The 19,773-nt window shown below is 35.8% G+C and overlaps 1 protein-coding gene across 2 annotated transcripts in view; it reads right to left on the reverse strand.

The window, feature by feature from the left end:
- The window catches only part of LOC100378334 (protein adenylyltransferase SelO, mitochondrial-like), a 71,654-nt gene that overhangs the window by 14,686 nt on the left and 37,195 nt on the right, over positions 1 to 19,773 (reverse strand). For both annotated transcript variants that reach the window (XM_085496721.1, XM_085496720.1), the window contains exons 9-11: positions 16,650 to 16,770; positions 15,848 to 16,072; positions 12,460 to 12,574 (exon numbers count right to left, since the gene is read on the reverse strand). In XM_085496721.1, the coding sequence (XP_085352847.1) occupies positions 12,460 to 12,574; positions 15,848 to 16,072; positions 16,650 to 16,770 (461 nt within the window). The remainder of the gene's footprint in view (positions 1 to 12,459; positions 12,575 to 15,847; positions 16,073 to 16,649; positions 16,771 to 19,773) is intronic.

Raw genomic sequence — 19,773 nt, forward strand, 5'->3', positions numbered from 1 at the left:
ATAAATACTGCATAGTACCAGACGTTTCATATCTGATAAACACTGCAGAGTACCAGACATTTAATAACTGATAAACACTGCAGAGTACCAGACATTTCATAACTGATAAACACTGCAGAGCACCAGACATTTCATAACTGATAAGTACTGCAGAGTACCAGACATTTCATAACTGATAAACTCTGCAGAGCACCAGACATTTCATAACTGATAAATACTGCAGAGTACCAGACATTTCATAACTGATAAATACTGCACAGTACCATATATTTCATAACTGATAAATACTGCAGAGTACCAGAAGTTTCATAACTGATAAATACTGCAGAGTACCAGACATTTCATAACTGATAAATACTGCAGAGCACCAGACATTTCATAACTGATAAATACTGCAGAGCACCATACATTTCATAACTGATAAATACTGCAGAGCACCAGACATTTCATAACTGATAAATACTGCAGAGTACCAGACATTTCATAACTGATAAATACTGCAGAGTACCAGACATTTCATAACTGATAAACACTGCAGAGTACCAGATATTTCATAACTGATAAATACTGCAGAGCACCAGACATTTCATAACTGATAAACACTGCAGATCACCATACATTTCATAACTGATAAATACTGCAGAGTACCAGACATTTCATAACTGATAAACACTGCAGAGCACCAGACATTTCATAACTGATAAACACTGCACAGTACCAGACATTTCATAACTGATAAATACTGCAGAGTACCAGACATTTCATAACTGATAAACACTGCACAGTACCATACATTTCAAAACTGATAAACACTGCAGAGCACCAGATATTTCATAACTGATAAATACTGCAGAGTACCAGACATTTCATAACTGATAAATACTGCAGAGTACCAGACATTTCATAACTGATAAACACCGCAGAGTACCAGACATTTCATAACTGATAAACACCGCAGAGTACCAGATATTTCATAACTGATATATATTGCAGATCACCATACATTTCAGAACTGATAAATACTGCAGAGTACCAGACATTTCATAACTGATAAATACTGCAGAGTACCAGACATATCATAACTGATAAACACTGCAGAGTACCAGACATTTCATAACTGATAAATACTGCAAAGTACCAGACATTTCATAACAGATAAATACTGCAGAGCACCAGACATTTCATAACTGATAAACACTGCACAGTACCAGACATTTCATAACTGATAAACACTGCAGAGTACCAGACATTTCATAACTGATAAACACTGCAGAGCACCATACATTTCATAACTGATAAATACTGCAGAGCACCATACATTTCATAACTAATAAATACCGCAGAGTACCAGACATTTCATAACTGATAAGTACTGCAGAGCACCAGACATTTCATAACTGATAAATACAGCAGAGCACCAAACATTTCATAACTGATAAACACTGCAGAGTACCAGACATTTCATAACTGATAAATACTGCAGAGTACCAGACATTTCATAACTGATAAACACTGACATTTCATAACTGATAAATACAGCAGAGCACCAGACATTTCATAACTGATATATACTGCAGAGTACCAGACATTTCGTAACTGATAAATACTGCAGAGTACCAGACATTTCATAACTGATAAATAATGCAGAGCACCAGACATTTCATAACTGATAAACACTGCACAGTACCAGACATTTCGTAACTGATAAATACTGCAGAGCACCAGACATTTCATAACTGATAAATACTGCATAGTACCAAACATTTCATAACTGATAAGTACTGCAGAGTACCAGACATTTCATAACTGATAAACACTGCAGAGCACCAGACATTTCATAACTAATAAATACTGCATAGTACCAGACATTTCATATCTGATAAACACTGCAGAGTACCAGACATTTCATAACTGATAAGTACTGCAGAGTACCAGACATTTCATAACTGATAAACTCTGCAGAGCACCAGACATTACATAACTGATATATACTGCAGAGCACCAGACATTTCATAACTGATAAGTACTGCAGAGTACCAGACATTTCATAACTGATAAACACTGCAGAGCACCAGACATTTCATAACTGATAAATACTGCAGAGTACCAGACATTTCATAACTGATAAATACTGCACAGTACCATATATTTCATAACTGATAAATACTGCACAGTACCAGACGTTTCATAACTGATGAATACTGCAGAGTACCAGACATTTCATAACTGATAAATACTGCAGAGCACCAGACATTTCATAACTGATAAACACTGCAGAGTACTAGACATTTCATAACTGATAAATACTGCAGAGTACCAGACATTCCATAACTGATAAACACTGCAGAGTGCTAGACATTTCATAACTGATAAATACCGCAGAGTACCAGACATTTCATAACTGATAAGTACTGCAGAGCACCAGACATTTCATAACTGATAAATACAGCAGAGCACCAAACATTTCATAACTGATAAACACTGCAGAGTACCAGACATTTCATAACTGATAAATACTGCAGAGTACCAGACATTTCATAACTGATAAATACTGCAGAGCACCAGACATTTCATAACTGATAAACACTGCACAGTACCAGACATTTCGTAACTGATAAATACTGCAGAGTACCAGACATTTCATAACTGATAAATACTGCAGAGCACCAGACATTTCATAACTAATAAATACTGCATAGTACCAGACGTTTCATATCTGATAAACACTGCAGAGTACCAGACATTTCATAACTGATAAACACTGCAGAGTACCAGACATTTCATAACTGATAAACACTGCAGAGCACCAGACATTTCATAACTGATAAGTACTGCAGAGTACCAGACATTTCATAACTGATAAACTCTGCAGAGCACCAGACATTTCATAACTGATAAATACTGCAGAGTACCAGACATTTCATAACTGATAAATACTGCAGAGTACCATATATTTCATAACTGATAAATACTGCAGAGTACCAGATGTTTCATAACTGATAAATACTGCAGAGTACCAGACATTTCATAACTGATAAATACTGCAGAGCACCAGACATTTCATAACTGATAAATACTGCAGAGCACCATACATTTCATAACTGATAAATACTGCAGAGCACCAGACATTTCATAACTGATAAATACTGCAGAGTACCAGACATTTCATAACTGATAAATACTGCAGAGTACCAGACATTTCATAACTGATAAACACTGCAGAGTACCAGATATTTCATAACTGATAAATACTGCAGAGCACCAGACATTTCATAACTGATAAACACTGCAGATCACCATACATTTCATAACTGATAAATACTGCAGAGTACCAGACATTTCATAACTGATAAACACTGCAGAGCACCAGACATTTCATAACTGATAAACACTGCACAGTACCAGACATTTCATAACTGATAAATACTGCAGAGTACCAGACATTTCATAACTGATAAACACTGCACAGTACCATACATTTCATAACTGATAAACACTGCAGAGCACCAGATATTTCATAACTGATAAATACTGCAGAGTACCAGACATTTCATAACTGATAAATACTGCAGAGTACCAGACATTTCATAACTGATAAACACCGCAGAGTACCAGACATTTCATAACTGATAAACACCGCAGAGTACTAGATATTTCATAACTGATATATATTGCAGATCACCATACATTTCAGAACTGATAAATACTGCAGAGTACCAGACATTTCATAACTGATAAATACTGCAGAGTACCAGACATATCATAACTGATAAACACTGCAGAGTACCAGACATTTCATAACTGATAAATACTGCAAAGTACCAGACATTTCATAACTGATAAATACTGCAGAGCACCAGACATTTCATAACTGATAAACACTGCACAGTACCAGACATTTCATAACTGATAAACACTGCAGAGTACCAGACATTTCATAACTGATAAATACTGCAGAGTACCAGACATTTCGTAACTGATAAATACTGCAGAGTACCAGACATTTCATAACTGATAAATACTGCAGAGTACCAGACATTTCATAACTGATAAATACTGCAGAGTACCAGACATTTCATAACTGATAAACACTGCAGAGTACCAGATATTTCATAACTGATAAATACTGCAGAGCACCAGACATTTCATAACTGATAAACACTGCAGATCACCATACATTTCATAACTGATAAATACTGCAGAGTACCAGACATTTCATAACTGATAAACACTGCAGAGCACCAGACATTTCATAACTGATAAACACTGCACAGTACCAGACATTTCATAACTGATAAATACTGCAGAGTACCAGACATTTCATAACTGATAAACACTGCACAGTACCATACATTTCATAACTGATAAACACTGCAGAGCACCAGATATTTCATAACTGATAAATACTGCAGAGTACCAGACATTTCATAACTGATAAATACTGCAGAGTACCAGACATTTCATAACTGATAAACACCGCAGAGTACCAGACATTTCATAACTGATAAACACCGCAGAGTACTAGATATTTCATAACTGATATATATTGCAGATCACCATACATTTCAGAACTGATAAATACTGCAGAGTACCAGACATTTCATAACTGATAAATACTGCAGAGTACCAGACATATCATAACTGATAAACACTGCAGAGTACCAGACATTTCATAACTGATAAATACTGCAAAGTACCAGACATTTCATAACTGATAAATACTGCAGAGCACCAGACATTTCATAACTGATAAACACTGCACAGTACCAGACATTTCATAACTGATAAACACTGCAGAGTACCAGACATTTCATAACTGATAAACACTGCAGAGCACCATACATTTCATAACTGATAAATACTGCAGAGCACCATACATTTCATAACTAATAAATACCGCAGAGTACCAGACATTTCATAACTGATAAATACAGCAGAGCACCAAACATTTCATAACTGATAAACACTGCAGAGTACCAGACATTTCATAACTGATAAATACTGCAGAGTACCAGACATTTCATAACTGATAAACACTGACATTTCATAACTGATAAATACAGCAGAGCACCAGACATTTCATAACTGATAAATACTGCAGAGTACCAGACATTTCGTAACTGACAAATACTGCAGCATACCAGACATTTCATAACTGATAAATACTGCAGAGCACCAGACATTTCATAACTGATAAACACTGCACAGTACCAGACATTTCGTAACTGATAAATACTGCAGAGTACCAGACATTTCATAACTGATAAATACTGCAGAGCACCAGACATTTCATAACTAATAAATACAGTATAGTACCAGACGTTTCATATCTGATAAACACTGCAGAGTACCAGACATTTCATAACTGATAAACACTGCAGAGTACCAGACATTTCATAACTGATAAACACTGCAGAGCACCAGACATTTCATAACTGATAAGTACTGCAGAGTACCAGACATTTCATAACTGATAAACTCTGCAGAGCACCAGACATTTCATAACTGATAAATACTGCAGAGTACCAGACATTTCATAACTGATAAATACTGCACAGTACCATATATTTCATAACTGATAAATACTGCAGAGTACCAGACGTTTCATAACTGATAAATACTGCAGAGTACCAGACATTTCATAACTGATAAACACTGCAGAGCACCAGACATTTCATAACTGATAAATACTGCAGAGCACCATACATTTCATAACTGATAAATACTGCAGAGCACCAGACATTTCATAACTGATAAATACTGCAGAGTACCAGACATTTCATAACTGATAAATACTGCAGAGTACCAGACATTTCATAACTGATAAACACTGCAGAGTACCAGATATTTCATAACTGATAAATACTGCAGAGCACCAGACATTTCATAACTGATAAACACTGCAGATCACCATACATTTCATAACTGATAAATACTGCAGAGTACCAGACATTTCATAACTGATAAACACTGCAGAGCACCAGACATTTCATAACTGATAAACACTGCACAGTACCAGACATTTCATAACTGATAAATACTGCAGAGTACCAGACATTTCATAACTGATAAACACTGCACAGTACCATACATTTCATAACTGATAAACACTGCAGAGCACCAGATATTTCATAACTGATAAATACTGCAGAGTACCAGACATTTCATAACTGATAAATACTGCAGAGTACCAGACATTTCATAACTGATAAACACCGCAGAGTACCAGACATTTCATCACTGATAAACACCGCAGAGTACCATTTATTTCATAACTGATATATATTGCAGATCACCATACATTTCAGAACTGATAAATACTGCAGAGTACCAGAATTTCATAACTGATAAATACTGCAGAGTACCAGATGTTTCATAACTAATAAACACTGCAGAGCACCAGACATTTCATAACTGATAAATACTGCAGAGCACCAGACATTTCATAACTGAATAATACTGCAGAGTACCAGATGTTTCATAACTGATAAACACTGCAGAGCACCAGACATTACATAACTGATAAATACTGCAGAGCACCAGACATTTCATAACTGATAAATACTGCAGAGTACCAGACGTTTCATAACTGATAAACTCTGCAGAGCACCACACATTACATAACTGATAAATACTGCAAAGCACCAGACATTTCATAACTGATAAATACTGCAGAGTACCAGACATTTCATAACGGATAAACACTGCAGAGTATCAGACATTTCATAACTGATAAATACTGCACAGTACCATATATTTCATAACTGATAAATACTGTAGAGTACCAGACATTTCATAACTGATAAACACTGCAGAGCACCAGACATTTCATAACTGATAAATACTGCAGAGCACCAGACATTTCATAACTGATAAATACTGCAGAGTACCAGATATTTCATAACTGATAAATACTGCAGAGCACCAGACATTTCATAACTGATAAATACTGCAGAGTACCAGACATTTCATAACTGATAAATACTGCAGAGTACCAGACATTTCATAACTGATAAACACTGCAGAGTACCAGATATTTCATAACTGATAAACACTGCACAGTACCATACATTTCATAACTGATAAACACTGCAGAGCACCAGACATTTCATAACTGATAAATACTGCAGAGTACCAGACATTTCATAACTGATAAATACTGCAGAGTACCAGACATTTCATAACTGATAAATACTGCAGAGTACCATACATTTCATAACTGATAAACACTGCACAGTACCAGACATTTCATAACTGATAAACACTGCAGAGTACCAGACGTTTCATAACTGATAAATACTGCGGAGTACCAGACATTTCATAACTGATAAATACTGCAGAGTACCAGACATTTCATAACTATTAAACACTGCAGCGCACCAGACATTTCATAACTGATAAATACTGCAGAGTACCAGACATTTCATAACTGATAAACACTGCAAAGTACCAGACATTTCATAACTGATAAATACTGCAGAGTACCAGACGTTTCATAACTAATAAACACTGCAGAGCACCAGACATTTCATAACTAATAAACACTGCAGAGCACCAGACATTTCATAACTGATAAATACTGCAGAGCACCAGACATTTCATAACTGATAAACACTGCAGAGCACCAGACATTTCATAACTGATAAATACTGCAGAGCACCAGACATTTCATAACTGATAAATACTGCAGAGCACCAGACATTTCATAACTGATAAATACTGCAGAGTACCAGACATTTCATAACTGATAAATACTGCAGAGTACCAGACATTTCATAAATGATAAACACTGCAGAGTACCAGACATTTCATAACTGATAAATACTGCAGAGTACCATACATTTCATAACTGATAAACACTGCACAGTACCATACATTTCATAACTGATAAACACTGCACAGTACCAGACATTTCATAACTGATAAACACTGCAGAGCACCAGACATTTCATAACTGATAAACACTGCACAGTACCAGACATTTCATAACTGATAAACACTGCAGAGTACCAGACATTTCATAACTGATAAACACTGCAGAGCACCAGATATTTCATAACTGATAAACACTGCAGAGCACCAGATATTTAATAACTGATAAATACTGCAGAGTACCAGACATTTCATAACTGATAAATACTGCAGAGTACCAGACATTTCATAACTGATAAACACTGCAGAGTACCAGACGTTTCATAACTGATAAATACTGCGGAGTACCAGACATTTCATAACTGATAAATACTGCAGAGTACCAGACATTTCATAACTATTAAACACTGCAGCGCACCAGACATTTCATAACTGATAAATACTGCAGAGTACCAGACATTTCATAACTATTAAACACTGCAGCGCACCAGACATTTCATAACTGATAAATACTGCAGAGTACCAGACATTTCATAACTGATAAACACTGCAAAGTACCAGACATTTCATAACTGATAAATACTGAAGAGTACCAGACGTTTCATAACTAATAAACACTGCAGAGCACCAGACATTTCATAACTAATAAACACTGCAGAGCACCAGACATTTCATAACTGATAAATACTGCAGAGCACCAGACATTTCATAACTGATAAATACTGCAGAGTACCAGACATTTCATAACTGATAAACACTGCAGAGCACCAGACATTTCATAACTGATAAACACTGCAGAGCACCAGACATTTCATAACTGATAAATACTGCAGAGTACCATATATTTCATAACTGATAAATACTGCAGAGTACCAGATATTTCATAACTGATAAACACTGCAGAGTACCAGACATTTCATAACTGATAAATACTGCACAGTACCAGACATTTCATAACTGATAAATATTGCAGAGTACCAGACATTTCATAACTGATAAACACTGCAGAGTACTAGACATTTCATAACTGATAAATACTGCACAGTACCAGACATTTCATAACTGATAAACTCTGCAGAGCACCAGACATTTCATAACTGATAAATACTGCAGAGTACCAGACATTACATAACTGATAAATACTGCAGAGTACCAGACATTTCATAACTGATAAATACTGCAGAGTACCAGACATTTCATAACTGATAAACACCGCAGAGTACCAGACATTTCATAACTGATAAATACTGCAGAGTACCAGACATTACATAACTGATAAATATTGCAGATCACCAGACATTTCATAACTGATAAATACTGCAGAGTACCAGACATTTCATAACTGATAAATACTGCAGAGTACCAGACGTTTCATAACTGATAAATACTGCAGAGTACCAGATATTTCATAACTGATAAATACTGCAGAGCACCAGACATTTCATAACTGATAAATACTGCAAAGTACCAGACATTTCATAACTGATAAACACTGCAGAGTACCAGACATTTCATAACTGATAAATACTGCAAAGTACCAGACATTTCATAACTGATAAATACTGCAGAGCACCAGACATTTCATAACTGATAAATACTGCAGAGCACCAGACATTTCATAACTGATAAATACTGCACAGTACCAGACATTTCATAACTGATAAACACTGCAGAGTACCAGACATTTCATAACTGATAAACACTGCAGAGCACCAGACATTTCATAACTGATAAATACTGCAGAGCACCAGACATTTCATAACTGATAAACACTGCAGAGCACCAGACATTTCATAACTGATAAATACTGCAGAGCACCATACATTTCATAACTGATAAATACTGCAGAGCACCAGACATTTCATAACTGATAAATACTGCAGAGTACCAGACATTTCATAACTGATAAATACTGCAGAGTACCAGACATTTCATAACTGATAAACACTGCAGAGTACCAGACATTTCATAACTGATAAATACTGCAGAGTACCATACATTTCATAACTGATAAACACTGCACAGTACCAGACATTTCATAACTGATAAACACTGCAGAGCACCAGACATTTCATAACTGATAAACACTGCACAGTACCAGACATTTCATAACTGATAAACACTGCAGAGTACCAGACATTTCATAACTGATAAACACTGCAGAGCACCAGATATTTCATAACTGATAAACACTGCAGAGCACCAGATATTTAATAACTGATAAATACTGCAGAGTACCAGACATTTCATAACTGATAAATACTGCAGAGTACCAGACATTTCATAACTGATAAACACTGCAGAGTACCAGACGTTTCATAACTGATAAATACTGCGGAGTACCAGACATTTCATAACTGATAAATACTGCAGAGTACCAGACATTTCATAACTATTAAACACTGCAGCGCACCAGACATTTCATAACTGATAAATACTGCAGAGTACCAGACATTTCATAACTATTAAACACTGCAGCGCACCAGACATATCATAACTGATAAATACTGCAGAGTACCAGACATTTCATAACTGATAAACACTGCAAAGTACCAGACATTTCATAACTGATAAATACTGAAGAGTACCAGACGTTTCATAACTAATAAACACTGCAGAGCACCAGACATTTCATAACTAATAAACACTGCAGAGCACCAGACATTTCATAACTGATAAATACTGCAGAGCACCAGACATTTCATAACTGATAAATACTGCAGAGTACCAGACATTTCATAACTGATAAACACTGCAGAGCACCAGACATTTCATAACTGATAAACACTGTAGAGCACCAGACATTTCATAACTGATAAATACTGCAGAGTACCATATATTTCATAACTGATAAATACTGCAGAGTACCAGATATTTCATAACTGATAAACACTGCAGAGTACCAGACATTTCATAACTGATAAATACTGCACAGTACCAGACATTTCATAACTGATAAATATTGCAGAGTACCAGACATTTCATAACTGATAAACACTGCAGAGTACTAGACATTTCATAACTGATAAATACTGCACAGTACCAGACATTTCATAACTGATAAACTCTGCAGAGCACCAGATATTTCATAACTGATAAATACTGCAGAGTACCAGACATTACATAACTGATAAATACTGCAGAGTACCAGACATTTCATAACTGATAAATACTGCAGAGTACCAGACATTTCATAACTGATAAACACCGCAGAGTACCAGACATTTCATAACTGATAAATACTGCAGAGTACCAGACATTACATAACTGATAAATATTGCAGATCACCAGACATTTCATAACTGATAAATACTGCAGAGTACCAGACATTTCATAACTGATAAATACTGCAGAGTACCAGACGTTTCATAACTGATAAATACTGCAGAGTACCAGATATTTCATAACTGATAAATACTGCAGAGCACCAGACATTTCATAACTGATAAATACTGCAGAGTACCAGACATTTCATAACTGATAAACACTGCAGAGTACCAGACATTTCATAACTGATAAATACTGCAAAGTACCAGACATTTCATAACTGATAAATACTGCAGAGCACCAGACATTTCATAACTGATAAATACTGCAGAGCACCAGACATTTCATAACTGATAAATACTGCACAGTACCAGACATTTCATAACTGATAAACACTGCAGAGTACCAGACATTTCATAACTGATAAACACTGCAGAGCACCATACATTTCATAACTGATAAATACTGCAGAGCACCAGACATTTCATAACTGATAAATACTGCAGAGTACCAGACATTTCATAACTGATAAATACTGCAGAGTACCAGACGTTTCATAACTGATAAATACTGCAGAGTACCAGACATTTCATAACTGATAAATACTGCAGAGTACCAGAAGTTTCATAACTAATAAACACTGCAGAGCACCAGACATTTCATAACTGATAAATACTGCAGAGTACCAGACATTTCATAACTGATAAACACTGCACAGTACCAGACATTTCATAACTGATAAATACTGCAGAGTACCAGACATTTCATAACTGATAAACTCTGCAGAGCACCAGACATTACATAACTGATAAATACTGCAGAGCACCAGACATTTCATAACTGATAAATACTGCAGAGTACCAGACATTTCATAACTGATAAACACTGCAGAGCACCAGACATTTCATAACTGATAAATACTGCACAGTACCAGACATTTCATAACTGATAAACACTGCAGAGCACCAGACATTTCATAACTGATAAATACTGCAGAGTACCAGACATTTCATAACTGATAAATACTGCAGAGCACCAGACATTTCATAACTGATAAACACTGCAGAGTACCAGACATTTCATAACTGATAAACACTGCAGAGCACCAGACATTTCATAACTGATAAACACTGCAGAGTACCAGACATTTCATAACTGATAAATACTGCAGAGCACCAGACATTTCATAACTGATAAACACTGCAGAGTATCAGACATTTCATAACTGATAAATGCTGCAGAGCACCAGACATTACATAACTGATAAATACTGCAGAGCACCAGACATTACATAACTGAGAAATATAAAACACTGCACACCTTGTTCAGCAGATGATGAGCTTTCTATATTGTGCTGTTCTAATTGCATTGTGACGTCATCAACCTGTGTGCCATCATCATATGGATGCTCCAGTAGTTTCAGCACCCTTCTAACCTGAAATATAGAAATTGCATTTGATGTAAAATAAAATGTTTCTCAAATATTGAAATATTCTCATTTTCACATATGTGACATTGAAAGAACATGAACAATCACTGAAAAAATTGAATTATTATGGAGTTAATTCTGCCCTCTAGAGTAAATAATAATATACTTTTGTTTTTTAATATGTATATAAACTACTGCATATAGGCATTGGGGGGAACTTCTATAATTTGATTAAGTCAATCCTTGGGGCGGACATCCGGGCAACGCTGGGCAACCCTTGCGGTGTAAGCAAAGGCCAAAAACTCGCAGAAAACGGTACTTTGGGATGGTTGTTGAGACTCCCCTGAACAGTATAACAAGATTAGTGCTACATGTGTAACATAATTACTTCAAAGTTGAGTTTGTATTGTTTTCTTGAATTTTCACCGGCTCGACCGTTGTTCCACAGCAGTGCACACAGAGCCCATAGAAATGCATGTACAGTGGTGCGCGTCTTAGCAACGTGGAACGTCTTGTGACATAGCTCCACCCGAGGATAAAAATACAAACTATAGCATAAAAATGAATAGGGGAATTACACCATACTTTGATTCTAATATAGGTGTAAAGCAAAGCTGTAAGGCTGCAAGTCCCCAGTTGTTTAATATTTAATATGTCAATGGTATTTATGATGTTGTTAACAATTTTGACCCAGTGGACCTGAATGGTGTGAAATTTAACTGTATTTTATATGCAGATGATTTTCTGTTAATATCTACTAGTCATGATGGTCTACAGAAGGGCATTGATGCCATTCAAAATTACTGCCAGAAATGGAAATTAAAGGTTAACATAAACAAATCTAAAATTATAGTTTTCAACAGCACTGGTAAAAACCTTGAAGACAAATTTCAATTCGAATGTGTGAATTTTTATAAACCTTGCCATCACTTTTCAATCAAATGGGAAATTTAGTGCAGCCACAGCAAGGTTGTATGAGAAAGCTCACAAAGCATCATTTAAAATGTATAAAATGCTTTGGGATTCAAACGAATGCCATTTAGTGAGTCTAGCCTGTAAACTGTTATTCTTTATGGGTCAGAAGTTTGGGGTAGTTTTCTGACTAATCTATTTAGCGGAACTGGCAATAGCAAATCAGAGATTACTGTTTTTGTATCAAAACTATTTTCTGACAAAATATTACCACAAAAACTTCATATAAAGTTTTAACCAAATTCTGTATTTCAGCCCACTTCTTGCCAATTGAAACAGGCCCTCACAGGGGAATAAATAGAATAGACAGGGTATGTAACAAGTGTGACTCTAATGATGTGGGTGATAAAAAACACTTACTTTTTTCATTGTGAACATAACAGTTTTTCAGAACATAGGTAAAAATTCCTCTATGCACAATTCAAATACTCACCTGATTATCAAACCTTACCAAATGGAGAATTGTTTATCAATGTTTTCTCAAGTGTAAACAAATATGTTTGTAGTATTTTAGCTAATTTTGTATTTCAGATTTTAAAAAATGATTTCAGATTAGTTGTGTTACTTATTGTTTCTTATATTGGACTTTACTCAAACATTGTTTTTGTGTACGTTCCAAATAAAAATATCCTATCCTATCCTAGTGCTATAGCAGTGAAAAAACAATGTATATGTAAAGCTGTAAGTGGTGTCAGCAGGGTCCAAGCCATCAGACATATGCCATAATTAATGTGGTCACCGGATGGCCATTAGGGTAGTTTGAATGACTTGCACCATAAGGTCAAAACACTGTTGGATCCATGTATTTACCTGGTTTGGTTATCGAGATATTGATTCAGAATATACAATGAGCCATGTGCTTATGCATTTTAATGAGGTTACATGATCATATACAGACATCTTTTATATTAATTACATCTTTTGTTTTATGTCTTCATTAAGGCCCTGGTTGCATGTCAGTAATGACAGTTATGCATATTAATGAGTTTATGTGACCATATATGGTCATCTGTTATTTTTGTTCAGATCTCTTGTTTAACATATTCATAATAATGCAGGTTTCATCTTCCTAAATACGACAGAGTTTGAGATATAACAGTTATGCATGGGTCCCAGGATTATATATGTGTTGAAATATAGTAATCTGTTTCATTTTAATGATGAGCAGAGAAAAAATGCAGGTTCACATTGCAGGAGGGGGGGGGGTATGTGTTATGTATTCCCACATTATTATTTCATCCCATAATATATGTATTAAAGCCAATGAGCTTTCTCTCATTGTTTGATCTGAAACGTGATGTGTGAGGGCGTACTTCATTGTATACATGTATATCAGCTGTTACACTCATAAGTGAAGCTGAGTCAAGTACCGGTGACCTGTGAATCATGTTTTGTTTTGTTTACATCCATTTTGTTGGAGTTGGAGCTGATTACAAACATTATTTAGAACTATTAAACCATTTTATTTGAGAAATTAACATATTAAATGCTAATATTGACAATTACGCAGTGTACATGAACTAACTCCTGTTGCACTGTGTTATATACTTGGCATAGTACACAAGTCATCTAGGGTGATACATTGACCACTTTTTAATTATCATATATTTTTTGCTGATATTAGTCAAAAATTTACACCTAATTTGATGCTGGAACTCGCCTACACCATGGATTTCTACCAAATGCTTTTTTAGCCATGGGAGCTAATATATAGCCTAATCATGAATAGTTATGAGAGCCACAGGACTTGTTTTTCTTGAGTAAAATATTTATTTAAACAATGGGCTGACAATTGCAGATTTTCATGTTTTGGCCCCAAATATCAGAATTACATAGGTCAGGTGAATAAGGAATGTGATGGCGATGAAGAATAGAACAATATTTGAAGGGCAAAAACAAGTCATGTGATTCTCTCGCTTTCAACAAGATCTTGACAGCCATGTACGATTAAGTATTATACTTCATTGTGTTGTCAATTTTCAAATAGGAAAAACTAACACAAGTCTATATAGTAAATGTGAATACCTTTGTATACTATTATTGTTATGCAGACTTTTCTGTGGGTGATGACATGTTTTGAAACGAAAACTATTACTAAGAGTAATAAGTAATTTGCCTGAGACATCATTGGTAGAAGTGAATTAATTTGATACAGCCCTAGTCAATGATAGACTTTCAGAGAAAAGTTGACCCAGGTCATTAAGCTATATCAATTACAGACAAATGTTAGCAGAGACCAAGGTCAACTGCATAGCATGTGAAATTAACAATTCCTAACACTCTGACAATAACACTTTTAATACTGACCTCAGAAAAGTCTCCTTTTTCTGCACAAGTTATGGCATTGTGTGCTATATAATTACGCAGTATGTATTTAGGGTTGTTGGAGTTCATAGCAGTTACCCTAGTCTTTGACAGTTCCTCTATGTCTTGCATGTCTTTACATTCTAGTCTCAGTCTATCTGAGTATTTCTCGAGCCAAGCTGACCAGATCTTCAAATCTTTATTTTTTTTATCTTGCTCTGTTAAACCCTGGTAAATACACAGATGAATCAAACAAACCACAAGTCAGAATAAGAACACCATACCAGTAAAGTTAAACCCTGGTAAATAAACAGATGAATCAAACAAACCACAAGTCAGAATAAGAACACCATACCAGTAAAGTTTGTGAATTTGGCATCAATGTAATAAATTTTCTAAAACTAATTTAAATCCATTTTGAAGCAAGCTGAGTGCCTTAGTTATACACAAATTGAACAATACTGTACAAATAATTGTACTATTTCCAAGACATATAAATCACAGCTGAAATGAGACACATTAAGATCTCTTATATATTTATTTAGGATGGTGAAGCAATGCACTAACGCTTACAGTAAACAGCAGAAATCTAGACATGTTATAAATGTTTTAAGGTATTGTGATACCATCATGAGTTCTAACTAATATTACTGATGAGTGGACTTGTGCTATGTCGCCTGGAGGCATGCATTAAATATTCAAATTTGAATGGAAACTGATGATCGGTATTACAAATAAATATGTTTATAAATTATGGTCATCTACCTTTCACAGTTTCATAAGACATCCTATTCAGTGTACTTACTTGTAATTGCTTGAGTTTTTCTACTTTTTCCATCTCTTTAACAACCATGTGTTGTCCTTTGCCAAGGTTTGCCAACAGATCAGGGTTAGTCTGCATCAACATAACAATCATCATCAATTCCCTGCAAACATGTATTCAAATTATAGTCACAATATCACAGATTATTTATTCATTGGGATGTTAATTTCTTCTCTCACCTCTAAACAAATTTGGCAGAAATATTACAGACATATATAATAGATTACAAATTTGACAAGAAAATGATTACTAATACATAGTTTACTGCACTATCTAAATAACAGGTCTTCAACAGCGATTAACTTTTTCCTCATTAGACATTCTCACCCAAATTTTTCTGTATTTTTTCCCCTAATTTTGGAACAGGCTAAATTTGAGTCAATTTTCAGTTTTTCCCAATCTTCTGAAGGAAAGTGTAGGCTATAAACGTGACTATTTTGTGAATGTGTGATGGAAACAGGGAACTCGTGGGGAAAAAGTTAAACTCAGTAGTATTAAATATCTTCACAGTCTGTACTGTACATGTATACATGTTTGGGGTTTGTTTGAAGAGACTCACAGCAATAAAATGATGGAGGTAACAAGTGATGCAAGTGAAGTGTCTCGGCTAGTGTGATGGCTTCACTGTTAGCAATGCACATTTCAATTAAAGAATTGAAAATACCATCACAAAATGAACAAATCTGAGCGTACATTTATGTATATCAATGTAATCAGACTTGCGGTTTTTAACAAGAAATCAAAAATATCACTTTTTCCCCAAACTGACAAAAATATTCATCAAAATTAGAGAATTGATGATGTCATCATGAAATAAACAAATCTGAGAAAGGTCCACCAAAGGTACCTCCTACATGCCAAGTATAAAAGCAATTGAGCTAGTAGTGCAATTGTTGATGGATGAGAACAAGCGATGAACGTACAATCACATATATGAACAGCTCCACTCTGTCATCTATGATGTCAGCAAAGCTAAAACATGGAAAACCTTATCACATTTGCACCAAGAAACTTTTATGACATCCACTCTTCATCAGTTTATAAATGCAAACAAATAAAATCAATAAACATTCATACACATTATTGTAAAGACAGAGTTTTTGATTCTGCTGTGTGCCAAAGTATGTCAAATCTGTATTTGAAGCTGCATCTCTAATAGAAGTCACACAAATTTTTTTTTGAACAATTGAGCGGCAATTGAAACAAACCAAAGCTGTATTGTGCCGACGTAGTTTAATGGCTTATAACAAGGACGTGTACAGAGAAGTAATAATAAACAAACGAACAGAATGAAAGAACAACTGAGTCGATCGTGTGATGGCGTGATATCCCTTACTCTCCAACTCTTCAACAAACTTACAAATTTGGAAAGATTGATCCAAACATTCTGAGGGATGCCGACTTGCAAAGTCAGTAGGTACATTTGAGACTCCTGCTATATGTTGAGCATCTATCATATAGCGGCTCAATGTGGACAAGAATGTAGTAACTCTGGAACTAGCCGAGAACTCACCCAGTCTCAATTTCTCGTAAGCCTGGACACAAGGTCAAAAGCTGTGTTTTATGTTTTGATTGTATTATATAAGGAGCAAAGTGCTTTACAGCTGCCCCTATACACAAAGCTTCTACTTCGCAGCCATGCAATTTGATGTTTCTTCAATTTAGAATTAAAAAGCCTGATAGGTTCTCAGACCAGCTGATTGTAGTCCAGCTGTTGCCTGCTCCAGAGGATCAATGAGGTCAGCATAGCCTTTAAGAACACGGCTGAGGACTTTGTATGCTCCAATAAATGACCTCAGACCTGAGACATTGTTAGGTGGATCAATTGAAGAGAGGGTAGCAATTCTGTGTGGGCTAGCTTTAATTGTGCCATTTGACCAAATCCAACCCAAAATATTTGTAGATTTGGGACAGACTATGGTCTTTCCAGCTGATAGATGTAGATTATTATTGTGCAGTGCTTCAAGTGTGCGACTCCAATTATGTAAGACACTGTCAGGTGTTCCACCCCCAACATAGAGATCATCAGCTATTTTCGAAGCACAGCCTTCCTGGATAAAGTCGCCCAGAACTCTGCACATAACTTCTTTGTTTTCGGATCCTGGCATACCCATAGCACAGTGTGTATATACCCTGACTCCTTTAAATGGAGTCGCCACTCCACAATATTTCATGGACTTGGATGCTAGCGGGATTTGATAATAGGCCTGATTCAAATCTGTTTTTATTAATAATATACATGTACTTCCATTCGGCAATGTCACATAATACATTATCCACACTCGGCATTAAAGATGGTTCAGGCTTACTGTATTGGGCAACTTCACCGAATGATGTTACTAGTCGGCTTCCGCCATTCGTTTTTTTTACTAAGAATGACAGGTTGAGATATTTTACTGTAACATTGACTTGTTCTGGTTTAGCGAATACGCCTGCAGATTCGAGCTCACCAAATTTATTTTGTAATGCAATCATTGTAGCACGTTTATAATGAGGGAGTCTGCCCTTTCTTTGTGGGGGTAAGACTGGGCCCATATTTACCACTGCTTCAATCTTTCCACTAGCCCTGTTATACTTAGATATTGTAAATGCAAATCTACAAATTCGCCCTTAATATCCACAGAAAGCTGGTGGTCTGGGTCCAGGGATACACTAGATGAGTGTGGGTGAAATAGTTTCGGTGGGTTGTGTGCTATTGAAGTTGTCTTATGGGTATTTTCCATTAATGCTGGTGTTATCGGGCGAACTTGGCCCAAATGGTCATGTCGTTTTACCACTACTGGATCAGGTGTTGAGTTAGTAACTCTGAGGGTGTGGCCAACTGACTGAATTTCCTAGGCCACGTTTTACTGAATTTAACATGTTTATTGGCCTGACTATCCATTTGAGGTTCCAGTGCTAGTATAGAATCTGGTTCCCATTCCTCTGGGATATCCAGCTGAATAAATTCACCTGGTAGAATTGTCTGTTGAGTAGAACTTCTAAGCAAACAAGATTGAGTACGACGTATGAAAGCGGTGCAATCAGGTTGAGGGCAATAATAGATGATATCGATGCCCTTAATAACGACCTGTCTTTTGGCTGGATGGGTTGCTACATCATTGTC

The sequence above is a fragment of the Saccoglossus kowalevskii genome, chromosome 3, assembly GCF_978046115.1.
Source record: "Saccoglossus kowalevskii chromosome 3, keSacKowa6.1, whole genome shotgun sequence".
NCBI lineage: Eukaryota > Metazoa > Hemichordata > Enteropneusta > Harrimaniidae > Saccoglossus > Saccoglossus kowalevskii.